The sequence below is a fragment of the Salmo salar genome, chromosome 01, assembly GCF_965601325.2.
Source record: "Salmo salar chromosome 01, fSalSal1, whole genome shotgun sequence".
Classification (NCBI taxonomy): Eukaryota; Metazoa; Chordata; class Actinopteri; order Salmoniformes; family Salmonidae; genus Salmo; species Salmo salar.
The window spans coordinates 132472320-132492980 of NC_138291.1; the positions used below are offsets into that span (position 1 = coordinate 132472320).

The window sequence follows — 20661 nt, forward strand, 5'->3', positions numbered from 1 at the left end:
CTGCAACTTATCCAGAACGCTGCAGCCTGCCTGGTTTTCAACCTTCCCAAGTTCACTCATGAAATAATAATAACAATAACTCTCATGAAATAAACTAATTAGGCCTTAATCTATGGCTATCACATGACTAGGCAGGGGCACAGCAAATCAGAATGAGTTTTTCTCCACAAATGGGCATTATTACAGAGAAATAATCATCAGCACCCTCTCCCCTCAGACAAGCCCGCAGGTGAAGAATCTGGATGTGGATGTCCTGGGCTGGCGTGGTTACACGTAGTCTGCGGTTGTGAGGCCATTTGGATGTACTGCCAAATTCTGGCTTATGGTAGAGATATGAACATGAAATTCTCTGGGAACAGCTCTGGTGGACATTCCTGCAGTCAGCATGTCAATTGCACCCTCCCTCAAAACTTGAGACATCTGTGGCATTGTGCTGTGTGACAAAACTGCTCATTTTAGTTGCCTTTTATTGTCCCCAGCACAAGGTGCACCTGTGTTATGACCATGCTGTTTAATCAACTTCTTGATATGCCACACCTGTCACACCTGTCAGGTGGATGGATTATCTTGGCAAAGGAGAAATGCTCAATAACGGATGTAACAAATTTGTGCACATAATTTCAGAAATCATATTTTTGTGTATATGAACTTTTATTTCAGCTAATGAAACATGCGACCAAGATTTTACATGTTGCGTTTTTATTTTTGATCAGAATATTTTGAATGTAAACCAATCAGGGTTTAGGCCTAAATATAACACTAATACAGCAACCACTTTAGTTGTTAATAATTTTGTCAATGCTTTAGACACTAAAATCGAATGTGCTGCTTTGTTTGTGGACCTGTCAAAAGCTTTTGATACTGTTGATCATGCTATTTTATTGATGGTTATTCACGATTATCTTACAGACAGAACTCAGGCGATCATGATTGATGGGGTTAAGTCTGAATTTCTTGAAGCACATAAAGGTGTACTTCAGGTGTCGATTTTGGGACCTGTTCTCTTCACTATTTATATAAACACCACAGGTCAATCTGTTAAACTTCATCTAAATGTGCATGATACTATTAAATATGCTACTGCCCCGACTGTTGATCTGGCTGTGTCAAAACCGCAGTCAGATTTTATAGCAATTGTATGAAGGAATCGCTTGCTGATTTAGAACTTGTGCTGAACACAGGCAAACTAAATACATGTCGTTTTTAAACTCTCATAAGAATGTTACAGATTAACTACATGTTCACTCATTAGATGGTTCGAACATATACAGTTGAAGTCGGAAGTTTACATACACTTAGGTCATACATACACAACTCATTAAAACTCGTTTTTCAACCACTCCACAAATGTTTTGTTAACAAACTATAGTTTTGGCAAGTTGGTTAGGACATCTACTTTATGCATGACACAAGGACATTTTTCAAACAATTGTTTACAGACAGATTATTTCAATTATAAACTCACTGTATCACAATTCCAGTGGGTCAGAAGTTTACATACACTAAGTTGACTGTGCTTTTAAACAGCTTGGAAAATTCCAGAAAATTATGTAATGGCTTTAGAAGCTTCTGATAGGCTAATTGACATCATTTCAGTCAATTGGAGGTGTACCTGTGGATGTATTTCAAGGCCTACCTTCAAACAGAGTGCCTCTTTGCTTGACATCATGGGAAAATCAAAATAAATCAGCCAAGACCTCAGAATTTCTTTGTTGGACCTCCAGAAGTCTGGTTCATCCTTGGGAGCAATTTCCAAACGCCTGAAGGTACCACATTCATCTGTACAAACAATAGTACCCGAGTATAAACACCATGGGACCACACAGCTGTCATACTGCTCAGGAAGGAGACGCGTTCTGTCTCCTAGAGATGAATGTACTTTGGTGGGAAAAGTGCAAATCAATCCCAGAACAACAGTAAAGGACCTTGTGAAGATGCTGGAGAAAACAGGTACAAAAGTATCTATATCCACAGTAAAATGAGTCTTATATCGACATAACCTTAAAGGTCGCTCAGCAAGGAAGAAGCCACTGCTCCAAAACTGCCATAAAAAAGCAAGACTACGGTTTGCACATGGGGACAAAGATTGTACTTTTTGGAGAAATGTCCTCTGGTCTGATGAAACAAAAATAGAACTGTTTGGCCATAAGGACCATCGTTATGTTTGGAGGAAAAAGGGGGTGGCTTGAAAGCCGAAGAACACCATACCAACTGTGAAGCACGGGGGTGGCAGCATCATGTTGTGGGGGTGCTTTGCTGCAGGAGGGACTGGTGCACTTCACAAAATAGATGGCATAATGAGGAAGTAAAATGATGTAGATATATTGACGCAACATCTCATGACATCAGTCAGGAAGTTAAAGCTTGGTCGCAAATGGGTCTTCCAAATGAACAATGACCACAAGCATACTTCCAAAGTTGTGGCAAAATTACTTAAGGACAACAAAGTCAAGGTATTAGAGTGGCCATCACAAAGCCCTGACCTCAAACATATAGAACATTTGTGGGCAGACCTGACTCAGTTACACCAGCTCTGTCAGGAGGAATGGGCCAAAATTCACCCAACTTATTGTGGGAAGCTTGTGGAAGGCTACCCGAAACGTTTGACCCAAGTTAAACAATTTAAAGGCAATGCTACCAAATACTAATTCCAGCCAAAACCATTATCTCAGCCAATCATGGTTAGCGGCATGTATTTTTCCGTGGCTAAACCAGCTTGGCTCGTCATTTAACAATTTTATTCGTATTTACGGATGGCATAGCTTGTTATTAAGGCACATGAAAGTTCACATGTTCCAGAATTCATTTCTGCCAAAAAACACATTTTGATAGAAAATAAATGTTGATGTTCAAATGCTTCTCCTGTGAAGTAGTGACATGCGACATTCCCCTAGTTTCCTGAAACAAGTCGCATATGTCTGATGTATTATCCCTTGACAACGTGTGCCTGTATTATAACAAATTCATGAATCTACTAAACTCATAATTTGTCCTCTCTATGAGGACAAGGGTTGTAGTTTACATTGTCATCAGAGAAGAGTCTTCCACACACACACACACACACACACACACACACACACACACACACACACACACACACACACACACACACACACACACACACACACACACACACACACACACACACACAGAGAATCCAATCCAACAGAACCTTCAAGTCCAAGTTCCGAGATCAATTTCCTAGAAGTATGAATCACCGCAGTCAAGCCTTTCCTGCTCATTATGACACCAGTGACTTACAACAGTATGTCCCCCCCCCCCCCCCCCCTGAGCCCCCCTCCTCCTGCTCCCTCCCTCTCCTTCATTCTGAACAAAACTGTAGCCGACCCAGCTGACACAGATCGTAGAAGTGGTGAGCACAGCAGAACCTCTGGCATGGGTCAGAACCTCATGGGTCTCCCAGTCACTGCCAGTTGTGACACAGCCTGGGACTGCGATGCAGTGCATCGAGAGAGAGAGAGACCCCATTCCAGCTCACAACATGAGACTCCAGTTATATGGGCTTTCTGATGAGAAAGTAGTAGAGGATGAGAGGCAATGAGGTATAAAGCAAACAATAGGTAAGTGTCTGTCTCTCTTACCTTTCGACCAGCCTGGCCGATTAGTCCAACTTGGCCAAGAATGCCTGGGTCTCCCTGAAAGACAGTCAAACAAATGCATATAATCTCAATACACAACCTAGATTCAAGTTAGACTAAACTTGAATAGAATATGACTTTATTGTATTTGATAAATATACAGTGGGGGGGGGGGGGGGGTGGGGGCTTACCTTCTCTCCTTTAGTGGCTGTTCCAGATGAGAGACCAGGGTCTCCTTTCCTCCCCTGAGAAAAACACAGAGAAAGAGGACCAATTAGTGACACTAAAAAAACAAGCGCACTTATTCACACTGACACATACAACCACCTAACAGTGATACTTGGTTATTTGGTCCTATTTTACCATACATAGATAAACGTTATGCAGTACCGCAGTGTGTACCTATACTGTAATTACACTGCATTTACATGGATACTATCAATTGGGTTTGATATAAGGTATCATGAAGTGGGACCATAGGGTGGAAAAAAACTCCTCTCTTTACACATGGGAATGCTATGTTCATTACCTCATTTTTGACAGCTTTTGAGGTCTAATCAATTAATTAATCCCCATCTATCAATATGATTGTCACAAGACATGAGCAACAACCTGCTCAAACAGCTAGTGACCGGAGTGGAAGGAGTGAAAGCAACCCTCCCTGGACACATGGGAAACCTTATGATTGTAGCAGTCTTTTTGGGGTACCCCTCCTTGGAAAACCATATGGTTGTATCGGTTTCTTGAGGGGTAACCCATCTACAGACTGTCTCAGGATCACTCTGTGGTGAGATTTCTCCCCAGCGGCCTTCCTGCCAGACAAAACAAGGATTCATTGTTGGAGTAAAGAGAACAGTAATGGGTCTCTACACTTCAAAGCCGCAGGTCGGAAATTTAACTCATCGTATGGACTTCTTTTTCCCGAAGAGCTCCTGGGATTTACAACGTTTCTGTATTAAGGGGTGATGAAAGAGCACTATCGGGGAGCGCTCCTGCACATCAAACACTTTGAAAACGTTCTCTCAACACACCTGCTTAACGAAGTGAGTGGCTCTGACTGCACACCCCAACCCCCAAGCAACACCTAAGGCGTGTGTTTACAGAGGATAATTTATGTTGCTCAACTGGAGACATTGCTGCTTTGACGTACTACGTAAGCTAGTAGGCAGCAGCTACTCTTCCTGGGGTCCAGCAAAATGAAAGCAGTAATACAATACATTCACAACATACAGCAGTTGTACAGGACAAACATAAGTACAGGTATGCGTTTTCAGAATTGACATTACGTGTGTGCCCTCTGGCCCCTACTCTACTACCACATATCTACAGTAAAACACAAAATCCATGTGTACCTGTGTGTATGCTATCGTGTGTGTGTATGTTATCGAGTGTGTGTATGTTATCATGTGTGTGTGTGTTATCGTGTGTGTGTGTGTATGTTATCGTGTGTGTGTATGTTATCGTGTATGTGTGTATGTTATTGTGTGTGTATGTTATTGTGTGTGTGTATGTTATCGTATGTGTGTATGTTATCGTGTGTGTGTGTATGTTATCGTGTGTGTGTATGTTATATGTGTGTGTGTGTATGTTATCGTGTGTGTATATATGTTATCGTGTGTGTGTATGCATGTGTCTATGTCTATGTGTGTCTCTTCACAGTCCCCGCTGTTCCATTAGGTGTATTTTTACCTCTTTTTTAAATCTAATTTTACTACTTGCATCAGTTACTTGATGTGGAATAGAGTTCCATGTAGTCATTTCTCTATGTAGTATTGTGCACCTCCCATAGTCTGTTCTGGACTTGGGGACTGTGAAGAGACCTCTGGTGGCATGTCTTGTGGGGTATGCATGGGTGTCCGAGTGTGTGCCAGTAGTTCAATCAGACAGCTCGGTGCATTCATCATGGCACAAGCGCATTCGCACTGAGTTGAACAACACAAATGAGGAAAAAGTTGGTGGATGTATTCTATAGATGTTTTAATTAAATGTATGAGTTTCATAACATCGCAGAAGGACCGCAGTTGTATAGGTATACTTTTTCAGAATTGACATTTTTACAAGTATTGGCTGATGTTGACTCAATGTTGCATAGCCACAGGAAGTATGGGTGTTGAAGGTGTTGCAGCACCCCCTGGTTGTGAAATGGTAAAACTGTAATTTGTGTTGCAGTAAAATAAAACATATAATGATTTATATAAATGATAATAGGATTGGGGTAGGGAATGGAAAAAAACATGGAATATTTATATATGGGGCCCATTCTGCATGGACAGCGCTCAGCTCTGTTTTGTAAACGGTGCGCTCATGATGTGCTCTTATCTATTCAGTTGTGGGGATTTGAGTCAGACACATGCTCTGCTGTACAATAGACAGTTTAGTTTGTGTTAAGTCATGTCTCTCTCTACTTCTCTGTCCTTCTCCCCTCTCTCTCTCTCCCTTTTCTCTTCTCTCCCACTTGTGGTAGATATCAAGTGATCTGGGGGGGCAGGTAGCCTAGTGGTTAGAGAGTTGGGCCAGTAACTGAAAGGTTGCTGGATTGAATCCCTGAACTGACAAGGTAAAAATATTTTGTTCTGCCCCTGAACAAGGCAGTTAACCCACTGGTCCCCAGTAGGCTGTCATTGTAAATAAGAATTTGTTTTTAACTGACTTGCCAAGTTAAATAAAAGTGGAGTAGTGCTCGCAATTAGTTCCTCACTTCTGTTTTCTATTAGTTTACAATTCTAAACTTGTTGAAAAGGGAATGGAAACAATATCTAATAAGTAACATGGCATTCTCTAACCCTCAGCTCGCAGGCCTGCTCCTGCCCATAGCAAGCAACACAGTGCTGGGATCAGCCCAGTGAGTGGTGCTTTCCTCCCACTGGTGCTGAATAGAGGTGAATGCTTTTCTCCACCTTTTGTCCATTTGTGCTCAGTTTTAATAGACACAATCTTAGTTACAACATCCCTCTCTTTATATTTCTCCATTGCATTATGAAGTACAAAGACATTTGCACACTGTTCACAACGGTCTTTTCCTAGGCACATAAGTTTCAAATTTGAGTTTCATGTTTGGGGAAGCTTACAATTTATCCTATCATTTCTACCGATCTGCGTGCCAGTTATGATTTTCATATGCGTATTTTCGGGGAACAGTTTCATATCAATAATAACGTTTTTGTTTTTCAAAATCATTGTCACATGGTTGAGAATACAAATCCTAATAAAAATGATAAAAATCTAAAAGTTAAAATGCCACAAATGGTGAGCACCAGCCTCTGTCATATGGACACATTGAAACATTCCCCAACCAGAAACCGTGGATTGATGGCAGCATCCGCGCAAAACTGAATGCGCGAACCACTGCTTTAAATCAGGGCAAAGTGACCGGAAACATGACCGAATATAAACAGTGTAGCTATTCCCTCCGCAAGGCAATCAAACAAGCTAAGTGTCAGTATAGAGACAAAGTAGAGTCGCAATTCAACGGCTCAGACACGAGAGGTATGTGGCAGGGTCTACAGTCAATCACGGACTACAAAACAAAAATCAGCCCCGTCGCGGATCACGATGCCTTGCTCCCAGACAGACTAAACAAGTTTTTTGCTCGCTTTGAGGACAATACAAAGCCACTAACACGGCCCGCTACCAAAACCTGCGGGCTCTCCTTCACTGCAGCCAACGTGAGTAAAACATTTAAATGTGTTAACCCTCGCAAGGCTGCAGGCCCAGACGGCATCCCCAGCCGCATCCTCAGAGCATGCGCAGACCAGCTGGCTGGTGTATTTACAGACATATTCAATCAATCCTTATCCCAGTCTGCTGTCCCCACATGGGGGGGGCACCATTGTTCCTGTTCCCAAGAAAGCTAAGGTAACTGAGCTAAATGACTACTGCCCTGTAGCACTCACTTCCGTCATCATGAAGTGCTTTGAGAGACTAGTCAAGGGCCATATCACCTCCACCCTACCTGACACCCTAGACCCACTCCAATTTGCTTACCGACCCAATAGGTCCACAGACGACGCAATCGCCATCACACTGCACACTGCCCTAACCCATCTGGACAAGAGGAATACCTATGTAAGAATGCTGTTCATCGATTACAGCTCAGCATTTAACACCATAGTACCCTCCAAACTCGTCATTAAGCTCGAGACCCTGGGTCTCGACCCCGCCCTGTGCAACTGGGTCCTGGACTTCCTGACGGGCCGCCCCCAGGTGGTGAGGGTAGGTAACAACATCTCCACCCCGCTGATCCTCAACACTGGGTCCCCACAAGGGTGCGTTCTCAGCCCTCTTCTGTACTCCCTGTTCACCCACGACTGCGTGGCCATGCACGCATCCAACTCAATCATCAAGTTTGCAGACGACACTACAGTGGTAAGCTTGATTACCAACAAAGACGAGATGGCCTACAGGGAGGAGGTGAGGGCCCTCGGAGTGTGGTGTCAGGAAAATAACCTCGCACTCAATGCCAACAAAACAAAAGAGATGATCGTGGACTTCAGGAAACAGCAGAGGGAGCAGCCCCCTATCTACATTGACAGGACAGTAGTGGAGAGGGTGGAGAGTTCTAAGTCCCTCGGCGTACACATCACGGACAAACTGAAATGGTCCACCCACACAGACAGCGTGGTGAAGAAGGCACAGCAGCGCCTCTTCAACCTCAGGAGGCTGAAGAAATTCGGCTTGTCACCAAAAACACTCACAAACTTTTACAGATGCACAATCGAGAGCATCCTGTCGGGCTGTATCACCGCCTGGTACGGCAACTGCTCTGCCCATAACCGGAAGGCTCTCCAGAGGGTAGTGAGGTCTGCACAACGCATCACCGGGTGCAAACTACTTGCCCTCCTGGACACCTACACCACCCGATGTCACAGGAAGGCCAAAAAGATCATCAAGGACAGCAACCACCCGAGCCACTGCCTGTACACCCCGCTAACATCCAGAAGACGAGGTCAGTACAGGTGCATCAAAGCTGGAACCGAGAGACTGAAAAACAGCTTCTATCTCAAGGCCATCAGACTGTTAAACAGCCATCACTAACATTGAGTGGCTGCTGCCAACATACTGACTCAACTCAAGCCACTTTAATAATGGGAAAATTGATGTAATCAATTTATCACTTGCCACTTTATATTATTTATATTAGATAATGTTTACATAACCTACATTATTCATCTCATATGTATATACTGTTACGCCATACCATGTACTGCATCTTGCCATCTTGATGTAATTAGATGTATCACTAGCCACTTTAAACAATGCCACTTTATATCATGTTTTCATAACCTACATTACTCATCTCATAGGTATATACTGTACTCCATACCATCTATTACATCTTGCCTATGCCGTTCGGCCATCACTCATTTATATATTTTTATGTACATATTCGTATTCATTCCTTTACACTTGTGTGTACAAGGTAGTTGTTGTGGAATTGGTAGATTACTTGTTAGATATTACTGCATGGTCGGAACTAGAAGCACAAGCATTTCGCTACACTTGGATTAACACCTGCTAACCATGTGTATGTGACAAATACATTTGATTTGATTTGATTTTGAGCCACTGACAGCTAAATAAATAAGAGGCAGCCTAGGCCAATGTAGCAGTAGGTCTTTAAAACTTCCATTGTCAACTAAGTAAAACTACATAAAGCCAACAAATAAACACAAAAAATATCCTGATGAAAATGCAGGTTCTTTCATCTCTATATATATACTCCGCCTGTCTGCCTCCCTTTCTGTCTGTGTTACTGGGTCCAGCCCAATGACTGTATATATATGAATGTCCAGTCCTAAGCTGTCGCTTGTAGGTTCTTTCATCTCTCTATACATACTCCGCCTGCATGCCTCCCTTTCTGTATGTGTTACTGGGTCCAGCCCAATGACTGTATAACAGACCTGCTGTTTTCAACTCTCTAGCGACAACAGGAGCAGTAGGGATACTCTGAATGATCGGCTATGAAAAGCCAACTGACATTTACTCCACTGTGATTATTATTATTTGACCCTGATGGTCATCTATTGTCACGCTCTGACCTAGGAGAGCTGTGTTTTCTCTGTTTAGTTAGGTCAGGGTGTGATAGGTGGGTGGGCATTCTATGTTTTGGCCGGGTATGGTTTCCAATCAGAGGCAGCTGTCTATAGTTGTCTCTGATTGGAAGCCATACTTAGGCAGCCTGTTTTTCCCTTTGTTTTCATGGGTAGTTGTTATCTGTTTTGTTAGTATAACCTGACAGAACTCTTGGCTGTCGTTTTGTTTTCTTTGTTTAAGTGTTTTCATTAAAAGTAAAGATGAGCACTCAACACGCTGCGCCATGGTCTCCTCTATATGACGATCGTTACATCTATGAACATTTGAACATCTTGGCCATGTTCTGCTATAATCTCCACCTGGCACAGCCAGAAGAGGACTGGCCACCCCTCATAGCCTGGTTCCTCTCTAGGTTTCTTCCTAGGTTCTGGCCTTTCTAGGGAGTTTTTCCTAGCCACCGTGCTTCTACACCTGCATTGCTTGCTGTTTGGGGTTTTAGGCTGAGTTTCTGTACAGCACTTTGTGACATCAGCTGATGTACGAAGGGCTATATAAATAAATTTGATTAGATTTGTATTATGAAGGTCCGGTCCTAAGCTGTCACTTGTAGGTTCTTTCATCTCTCTATATAAACTCTGCCTTTCTGCCTCCTTTTCTATCTCAAATCAAATTGTATTTACATTTACATTTACATTTTAGTCATTTAGCAGACGCTCTTATCCAGAGCGACTTACAGTAGTGAATGCATACATTTCATACATTTTTTTTCTGTGCTGGCCCCCCGTGGGAATCGAACCCACAACCCTGGCGTTGCAAACACCATGCTCTACCAACTGAGCTATAGGGAAGGCTTTGTCACATGCACCGAATACAACAGGTGTAGGTAGACCTTACAGTGAAATGCTTACTTTCAAGCCTTAACCAACAATGAAGTTTTAAGAAAATACCTAAAAAGAAGTTCGAGATAAGAATAACAAATTATTGAAGAGCAGCAGTAAATAACAATAGCGGAGGCTATGTACAGAGTCAATGTGCTGGGGCACCGGTGTCGAGGTAAATGAGGTAATAGGTACATGTAGAGTAGGTAGAGTTATTAAAGTGACTATGCATAGATAATAACAGAGAGTAGCAGCAGCATTCCGGGGGGGGGGGGGGGGGTGGCAATGCAAATAGTCTGGGTAGCCATTTGATTAGCTGTTAAGGAGTCTTATGGCTAAGGGGAAGAGCCTCTTGGACCTAGACTTGGCGCTCCGGTACAGCTAGCCGTGTGGTTGCAGAGAGGACAGTCTATGACTAGGGTGGCGGGAGTCTTTGACAATGTTTAGAGCCTTCCTCTGACACTGCCTGGTATAGAGGTCCTGGATGGCAGTAAGCTTGGCCCCTGTGATGTACTGGGCCGTACGCACTACCCTCTGTAGTGCCTTGCGGTCAGAGGCCGAGCAGTTGCCATACCAGGTAGTGATGTAACCCGTCAGGATGCTCTCGATGGTGCAGCTGTAAAACTTTGAGGACCTAAGTTACTGGGTCCAGCCCAATGACTGTATGACTGTATATATGAAGGTGCAGCCCTAAGCTGTCGCTTGTTAGGTTCTTTCATCTCTCTATATATACTCCGCCTGCCTGCATCCCTCCCTTTCTATCTGTGTTACTGGGTCCAGCCCAATGACTGTCACTTGTGAACTTGCAACATTGTACCAACTTGCCTATTCTGGGCCCTCAGAGTTTCCAACACCTGTGAGCACACCAGACACAGCTGTTTTTGCGCAATTGGAAATGTTTTCAGGGAGGCTATTTTATGACATTTCCACTGGATATACGGGATCCTCAGAGCATGACATTTTGCTCTTTCACACTGAGGCCTGGTGATTATCAAAGGGAAGAGTGTTGGAAAGATTTTTCAAATACTGTGAGGAAATATCATTCACTATAGATAAAAAAATAATGATTTCATTGACATAGCTTATTATTAGTGATGGGTGAGTTAAAACAATCAGAACTCAGACATCCAGTTAGATATGGGCACGCTCCGTCAACATTAAGAGGACAGAGACACCAGACACATGCTCATTGCTCACATGGAGTGCTCCAAACAATTTCAATTTTTTTTTATTAAATATATTTTTATTTCACCTTTATTTAACCAGGTAGGCCTGTTGAGAACAATTTCTCATTTACAACTGCGACCTGGCCAAGATAAAGCAAAGCAGTGCGACAAAAACAACAACACAGAGTTACACATGGAAAAAACAAACATACAGTAAATAACACAATAGAAAAAAAGTCTATATACAGTGTGTGCAAATGAGGTAAGATGTGTGCAAATGTAAGATTAGGGAGGTAAGGCAATAAATAGGTCATAGAGGCAAAATAACTACAATTTAGCATTAACACTGGAGTGATAGATGTACAGATGATGATGTGCAAGTAGAGATACTGGGGTGCAAAAGAGCAAAAACTAAAAAATAATAACAATATGGGGATGAGGTAGTTGGATGGGCTATTGACAGATGGGCAGTGATCTGTAAGCTGCTCTGACAGCTGATGCTTAAAGTTAGAGAGGGAGATATAAGTCTCCAGCTTCAGTGGTTTTGGCAATTCGTTCCAGTCATTGGCAGCAGAGAACTGGAAGGAAAGGCGGCCGAAGAGGTGTTGGCTTTGGGGATGACCAGTGAAATATACCTGCTGGAGCGCGTGCTACGGGTGGGTGTTGCTATGGTGACCAGTGAGCTGAAAGGGCGGGGCTTTACCTAGCAAAAGACTTATAGATGACCTGGAGCAAGTGGGTTTGGCAACGAATATGTAGCGAGGGCCAGCCAACGAGAGCGTACGGGTCACAGTGGTGGGTAGTATATGGGGCTTTGGTGACAAAACAGATGGCACTGTGATGGACTACATCCAGTTTGCTGAGTAGAGTGTTGGAAGCTATTTTGTAAATGACATCGCCGAAGTCAAGGATCGGTAGGATAGTCAGTTTTACGAGGGTATGTTTGGCAGCATGAGTGAAGGAGGCTTTGTTGCGAAATAGGAGGCCGATTCTAGATTTAAATGTGAGTTTACAGTCTAACCAGACACCTAGGTATTTGTAGTTGTCCACATATTCTAAGTCAGAACTGTCCAGAGTAGTGATGCTCGATGGGCGGGCAGGTGCGGGCAGCGATCGGTTGAAGAGCATGCATTTAGTTTTACTAGCCTTTAAATGTAGTTGGAGGCCACGGAAGGAGTGTTGTATGACATTGAAGCTCGTTTGGAGGTTTGTTAACACAGTGTCCAAAGAAAGGCCATATGTATACAGAATGGCGTCGTAGAGGTGGATCAGAGAATCACCAGCAGCAAGAGCAACTGTCACCTCCTGACCCTTGTAAGAGGTAATTTGCCATAGTAGAGCGGTCAGGGCGTGACAGGTGGTTGTGTTGGGTGGTTTTGGGTTTTCTGTTTATTGGTGGGGTTTTTCTAGTATTCTATTTCTATGTTTTGTTTTCCAGGTTTTGGCCGGGTATGGTTTCCAATCAGAGGCAGGTGACTTTCGTTGTCTCTGATTGGAAGCCATACTTAGGCAGCCTGTTTTCCTTTGGGGTTTGTGGGTAGTTGTTTTCCGTTTAATCTTAGTACCTGACGGGACTGTTGTTGGTCGTTTTCTTGTTTTGTCAAGTGTCGTCATTAAAAGCATTGAAAATGAGTACTATCCACGCTGCGTCTTGGTCTCCATTTCATGACCCCTGTGACAGCAACATTTGGGCACAGACCTGGCTAGTATGACAGAACTCTGCAGGCTATCTCTGCAGTAGATTGCAATTCCGCCCCCTTTGGCAGTTTGATTTTGTCGGTAGGGGAAGACCCCCATGAAATGGACAAAAATGAATGGCAACTTATTGGCATTGGGCGAACCATATACACAATCACAAATACTAGTCAAATGGACGGCAGTTCATCAAAACCATATTGCAAGTGGAACATGGCATGGGCCAAGTGTCATACCTCAAAAATCCCGAGCGCGCTCCACCATAGATTTTCATATGGCAAATGGTCACTAAGTTGGTCCCATGGGTGAAATTTTGAAAAAAGAAAAATTATAAATTATAAAACCTCAAAAAAGTGCTTTTTGGACCGTTTTTTTGTGTGTCAATTATACATATGTAATAACCGTATGAACATACATTTGTCTTATTTTATTGAGTTTGTTTGGTCCATTTGTAATATATGTTCACAGGAAGTCGGCTTCTGAACCCAAAAGTCAGTGAACCATGGCCAAATGGCATAAGAAATGTCCAAATGCCATACGTAAGTATTGAAAGTACCAAATCAGGATGTTATGCCCATTTGCCATATTTAATCATAGGAAGTTGGCTTCCGAACCCAAAAGTCAGTGAACCATGTCCAAATGGCATAAGAAATGTCCAAATGGCATTTATACTGACCAAATGATATATATCACTATGTTAAGCCCTGAATCAACCTAGAAGGTCTATTTGTCATGTTTGATCATGGGAAGTAAGAATTCCTCATTGATGTTGATTTCAGCCTGTCCATTTGGTGATGGAAAAAATCCCTCATTAAATAAATTGGAAATTGACAAATTTATGTCGTTTTTTGATGGGATGGGCACGGGTGGGGGGTGCTCCCTACCCGGCCATGGACCCATTGCACCCCCTTAAAGGCATTAAAAAAAAACATTTAAAAAATGTGCTCCTGGTAACCCGTTCAGACTACCAGGTGCACGGCTGTCCATTTGCAATGTCTTACAATGGGCATATACCATCACGAATTTGACATGCTCTAATATACTGCACAAATGCCCAATTGACTGGCTTTTTGAACTCAGGATGGCCTAGCAGTGATAGTGGTTCCTCTCCATTGCTAGTTGATGTTGATTTCAGCCTGTCCATTTGGTGATGGTAAATCCCTCATTAAATAAATTGGAAATGTACTGTCTATTTGCAATGTCTTACAATGGGCATTTACCATCATGAATTTGACATGCTCTAATATACTGCAGAAATGCCCAATTGACTGGCCTGTTGAACTCGGGATGGCCGAGCAGTGATAGTGGTTCCTCTCCATCGTTCGTCATTTTCGCGATATTCAAAATTCATTGAAGTCATTGCAAATGGACGAGGCTGTTTCTCGGCCTGAGAACCTACTAGAGCCACATAACTCACTGTGCACTACCGACTTAAGCTCTAGAACAGGTTTATAAAGTTTCAGAGCTCTAGGTCTGACAGTTATTTGATGGTGAAAACGCTGGTGTGGGGCTTATAGACACTTACGCTGGTGTGGGGCTTATAGACACAGAGCCTGCAATAGATATTGCAGGCTCTGTGTGTCTGTAAGCCCCACACTGGCTGTTTGTGTGTGTGAGTTTTTTCTTGGACATCTGATGGGAGAAATGACTGATTTTCAGTTCATGAGGGTTGCCTAATCACACATATGACATTTTGGAAAGATGTGACCTTTTTAACCCTTCAAAACAGCCTCTATGGCCCCAATTTAAGGCACTTTCTGTTATCACAGGAAGCTGACAGTAGACACATATCCTCATTGGGGTAGGCTTTTACAGAATCCTGAGTTTCAAGTCTTTACGTTAAGAACTGACTGATTTACAGAGGGTTGAATGCAGTATTTGTACCTAACTGCAGGTTGTGAAATCAAAACCACTTTTAGGGTGAATTTAACCACTTCCGGTTGCTCCAGGAAGCTTAGAATCAACACAGCCTTAACGGTTCTGCAGCTGTCACCCAAAAGCACCTGAAATTTAGGTCAGGCTTCATTTTGGGACTACTTTTTTGCACAGTCGCTGCCGTCAGACTGAGCGAACTACGGTCAAGTGGGCTATCTCGTTGAACTTGGCACGGCCTAGGGACTATGGTGATGCCATTTGTTTCCCTTTCTGTGATGATTTAAGCCTCCCAATTTGATGATTTCAGCCCTATTTGAAGGTAAAGTTCACATTTCCGCTTTAAGATATGAAGGGGACAATTCAATCTTTTCATGTTGATATCTGTAGAGGTACAGGTGACCCTGAACATGTGGTAAAAGGCATTTTGAAAATGGCCTGCACAGAAGCAGAGTTAGAGCATAACCTGTAAACCCATGTTATCCTTAGGGAGAAACTCGCATGTGTCAGACTACATGAACCGGTGCACGCAGCTAGAATAACTCTGTGGCTTGTCCACCCCAACCTCCCCGCGATGAGCCCATCGAAAACGGCGTGTCTCTGTGTGACCCAAAGGCCGCAATATGTCCAAAGCATCATTAAATCACTACAAGTCAGGCTTCATTTGCACGGTCGCTGCGGTCAGACAGAGTGAGCTACGGTCAAGTGGGGCATCTCCTTGAACTCGGCATGGCCTAGAGACTACGATGATGCCATTTGCCCACACTTTTAGTGTTGATTTCAGTCTGTCCATATGTTGATGGTTCATCACTGTTTAAACTTATTGCAAACGGACAAAAGTCAGCCATCAAGTCAGCGTCCATCAGTCAATAAGATATTATTCTACACCAAACTGATACATACTGACACCAAACCCACGCTTAGAAGTCAACTATCACATATTTCAGAGCAGGCCCAAAATTCACAGTGCCTTCTGTTTAAACCATAATAAACACGTAGTTACGTTCTAGCTGTGGGTCCAGTTCTGACATTATGTGTAGCCTAGCTGAGGCAACCCCGAATCCCGAGTTTTGGCTCGATAGGTCATTCGGAGCCGGAGCAGAGACTTTAATTAGTGCTGAAAATGCACTTTGTCCAGGCATTGCTACGGGGTCCCTGAAAGAGCTATCGGACAGAAACTTTAGGGTCCGTCTCTATGGGCCGAGGCGGTTTCAATGCCCCTAGTCTTGTGATTCTGGGACTTTTCTAAATGTCGTCATTTTCGCGATGTTCAAAATTAATTGAAGTCATTGCAAACGGACAAGGCTGTTTCTCGACCGGAGAACCTTCTAGAGCCACAGAACTCACCGTGCACTATCGACTTAAGCTCTAGAACATGTATATAAAGTTTCAGAGCTCTAGGTCTGACGGTTCTTTGATAGTTCGAACGCAGGTAACTTTTGCAGGCTGTGTGTCTGTAAGCCTCACACTGTGTCACTCCCCATTGACTGTGTGTGTGTGAGTTCAGAAAATCACAGAAAATCACAGAAATCACATAGAGCTCCGAAACCGGCCTTAATGGATTCGGCTGAACACGCCGCAACTGGATCTATAACTTTGTGGGAAAAAAAACATTTCTTTAACCATCACCAAACGGACATTTAATAATTTCTCGTAAAGTACGATAGATAAATGGCTGGTTCTTTTTTTCCTTACACCGTAGGTTTATGTACTTAGCCGTGAAGCGGTCAAATTAGCGCTGTATTACCGTTTTTGACCTTTAATCCCAGAAAATGGGCCTTAAAACCTCTTACATCTAGACGTTCCGCTAGCGGAACACCTGCTCCAATATCCAATGATAGGCGTGGCGCGAATTACAAATTCCTCAAAAATCCAAAAACGTCCATTTTTCAAACATATGACTATTTTACACCATTTTAAAGACTCTCCTTTATCTAACCACACTGTCCGATTTCAAAAAGGCTTTACAGCGAAAGCAAAACATTAGATTATGTCAGCAGAGTACCCAGCCAGAAATAATCAGACACCCATTTTTCAAGCTAGCATATAATGTCACATAAACCCAAACCCCAGCTAAATGCAGCACTAACCTTTGATGATCTTCATCAGATGACACGCCTAGGACATTATGTTATACAATACATGCATGTTTTGTTCAATCAAGTTCATATTTATATCAAAAACCAGCTTTTTACATTAGCATGTGACATTCAGAACTAGCATTCCCACCGAACACTTCCGGTGAATTTACTAAATTACTCACGATAAATGTTCACAAAAAACATAACAATTATTTTAAGAATTATAGATACAGAACTCCTTTATGCAATCGAGGTGTCCGATTTTCAAATAGCTTTTCGGTGAAAGCACATTTTGCAATATTCTGAGTAGATAGCTCGCCATCACAGGCTAGCTATTTTGACACCCACCAACTTTGACCCTCACCAAACTCAGATTTACTATAAGAAAAATTTGATTACCTTTCCTGTTCTTCGTCAGAATGCACTCCCAGGACTTCTACTTCAATAACAAATGTTGGTTTGGTTCCAAATAATCCATAGTTATATCCAAATAGCGGCGTTTTGTTAGTGCGTTCAAGACACTATCCAAGGGTGACGAAGGGTTACGCGCCCGATGCGTTTCGTGACAAAGAATTTCTAAATATTCCATTACCGTACTTCGAAGCATGTCAACCGCTGTTTAAAATCAATTTTTATGCTATTTTTCGTGTAAAAAAGCGATAATATTCCGACCGGGAGTCGTTGTTTTCGTTCAAAGATGTTTGAATAAAAACATGGAGTCGCCTCGTGCACGCACCTCCAGTCTCTGTTCTCTGATCGACCACTATCTAAATGCGCTAATGTTTTTCAGCCAGGGCCTGCAAAGCCACCATTCAGCTTTTTGCCGCCTTCTGAGAGCCTATGGGAGCCGTAGGAAGTGTCACGTTACAGCAGAGATCCCCTGTTTTGGATAGAGATGATCAAGAAGGCCAAGAAATGGTCAGACAGGGTACTTGCTGTACAGAATCTTCTCAGGTTTTGGCCTGCCAAATGAGTTCTGTTATACTCACAGACACCATTCAAACAGTTTTAGAAACTTTGGAGTATTTTCTATCTAAAGCTAATAATTATATGCATATTCTAGTTTCTGGGCAGGAGTAATAATCAGATTAAATCGGGTACGTTTTTTATCCGGCCGTGAAAATACTGCCCCCTATCCATAACAGGTTAAATCAAAAAGCGTTGAGGCCTCGACGCCATCTTGTTTCTGGGCTAAAAGACTCTTTGGCCAAACCTGTGCTCATGAGTTTTGTCTTCGAAGTCTTTTCCGTTTAGGAGAAACAGCCATGTCCGTTTGGTGATGTTTTGTCCATTTGCAATAAGCAGCCAGTCGCCATCTGGTGGAATTTTCCGGTACAGCGGAAAAATGACCAAAAATGTTACATTTTATAAAACGGAAACCAAATTTCCAAGAGACTTTATTTGATGACTTCCCGGAAGATCTGGCCCTGGGGCACGACCTGAGACCGTCGGCCTATTTTAATAACACTCGCAGATGTCTAGTAAGGGACCGTACATTTGCAATATGGAGATCCTCATCAACCATACGTGTAATGCCTGTTTGGCCCTGTCCGGGGGTATCATCGGATGGGGCCACAGTGTCTTCTGATCCCTCCTGTCTCAGCCTCCAGTATTTATGCTGCGGTAGTTTATGTGTCGGGGGGCTAGGGTCAGTCTGTTACATCTGGAGTATTTCTCTTGTCTTATCCGGTGTCCTGTGTGAATTTAAATATGCTCTCTCTAATTCTCTCTTTCTCTCTTTCTTTCTTTCTCTCGGAGGACCTGAGCCCTAGGACCATGCCTCAGGACTACCTGGCATGATGACTCCTCGCTGTCCCCAGTCCACCTGGCCATGCTGCTGCTCCAGTTTCAACTGTTCTGCCTGCGGCTATGGAACCCTGACCTGTTCACCGGACGTGCTTGTTGCACCATCGACAACTACTATGTTTATTATTATTTGACCATGCTGGTCATTTATGAACATTTTAACATCTTGACCATGTTCTGTTATAATATCCACCCGGCACAGCCAGAAGAAGACTGGCCACCCCTCATAGCCTGGTTCCTCTCTAGGTTTCTTCCTAGGTTTTTGGCCTTTCTAGGGAGTTTTTCCTAGGGAGTTTTTCCTAGCCACCGTGCTTCTTTCACATGCATTGCTTGCTGTTTGGGGTTTTAGGCTGGGTTTCTGTACAGCACTTTGAGATATCAGCTGATGTACGAAGGGCTATATAAATACATTTGATTTGATTTGATTTGAATGCCACCAGTGTAGGAAAATGTAGTTGGGGATGGAAATTTCTGAATTTTTGGTGGCCTTCCTAAGCCAGGATGCAGACAGTGTGCTAAAGCAGCGAATAAAACAAACTTAGGGGGGAGGCTTCTGATGTGAACATGCATTAAAACAAGGCTTTTACAGTTACAGAAGTCAACAAATGAGAGTGCCTGGGGCCTGGGAATAGGTGTGGTGCTGGGGTCTACAGGGCCTGGGTTAACCTCTACAACACCAGAGGAACAGAGGAGGAGTAGGATAAGGGTAGGGCTAAAGGCTATAAGAACTGGTTGTCTAGTGCGTTGGGAACAGAGAATAAAAGGAGCAGATTTCTGGGCGTGGTGGAATAGATTCAGGGCATAATGTACAGACAAGGGTATGGTATGTGAGTACAGTGGATGTGATGTGAGTACAGTGGAAGTAAACCTAGGCATTGAGTGACGATGCGAGCGGTAGTGTCTCTGGAGGCACCAGTTAAGCCAGGTGAGGTCTCCGCATGTGTGGGGGGTGGGGCAAAATAGCTATTTAAGGCATGTAGGGCGGGACTGGGGGCTCTACAGTGAAATAAAACAATAATAACTAACCTAAACCCCAGTAGACAAGGCATATTGACATTAGGGAGAGACATGTATAACCGAGTGATCATAGGGTCCAATGAGCAGCAATAGGTGGGTCAGGCAGCCATTCAGTAGTCGCTACTACGCTAGGCGAGCTGGAGACATGGCGATTCAGACAGCTAACGGGCCGGGGATAGCAGATGGGTCTACAGTGACATCGCAACGGAAAAGCCTGTTGAAACCTTGGACGATTACGTCGGCAGACCAGTCATTCTGGATCGCCGGGGCTCCATGTCGGCAAAAAGGGTCCAGGCCAATTGGCAAAATAGGTATTGTAGCCCAATAATTAGCTGGTAGACCTCTTTGGCTATCCAGGAGATGGGCCTAGCTCGAGGCTAGCTCAAGGATAACTGGTGCTTGCTTCGGGACAGAGACGTTAGCCAGCAGTAGCCACTCAGGTTGCAGCTAGCTAGCTGCGATAATCCGTGTGTACTGGTCCAGAGCTTGCAGTAGGAATCCGGTGATGTGGTAG

At 43.4% G+C, this 20661-nt stretch overlaps 1 protein-coding gene across 1 annotated transcript in view; it reads right to left on the minus strand.

The window, feature by feature from the left end:
- The window catches only part of col27a1a (collagen, type XXVII, alpha 1a), a 365335-nt gene that overhangs the window by 263053 nt on the left and 81621 nt on the right, over positions 1 to 20661 (minus strand). The window contains exons 6-7 of the mRNA XM_045688056.2: positions 3791 to 3844; positions 3603 to 3656 (exon numbers count right to left, since the gene is read on the minus strand). Coding sequence (XP_045544012.1) covers positions 3603 to 3656; positions 3791 to 3844 — 108 coding nt within the window. The remainder of the gene's footprint in view (positions 1 to 3602; positions 3657 to 3790; positions 3845 to 20661) is intronic.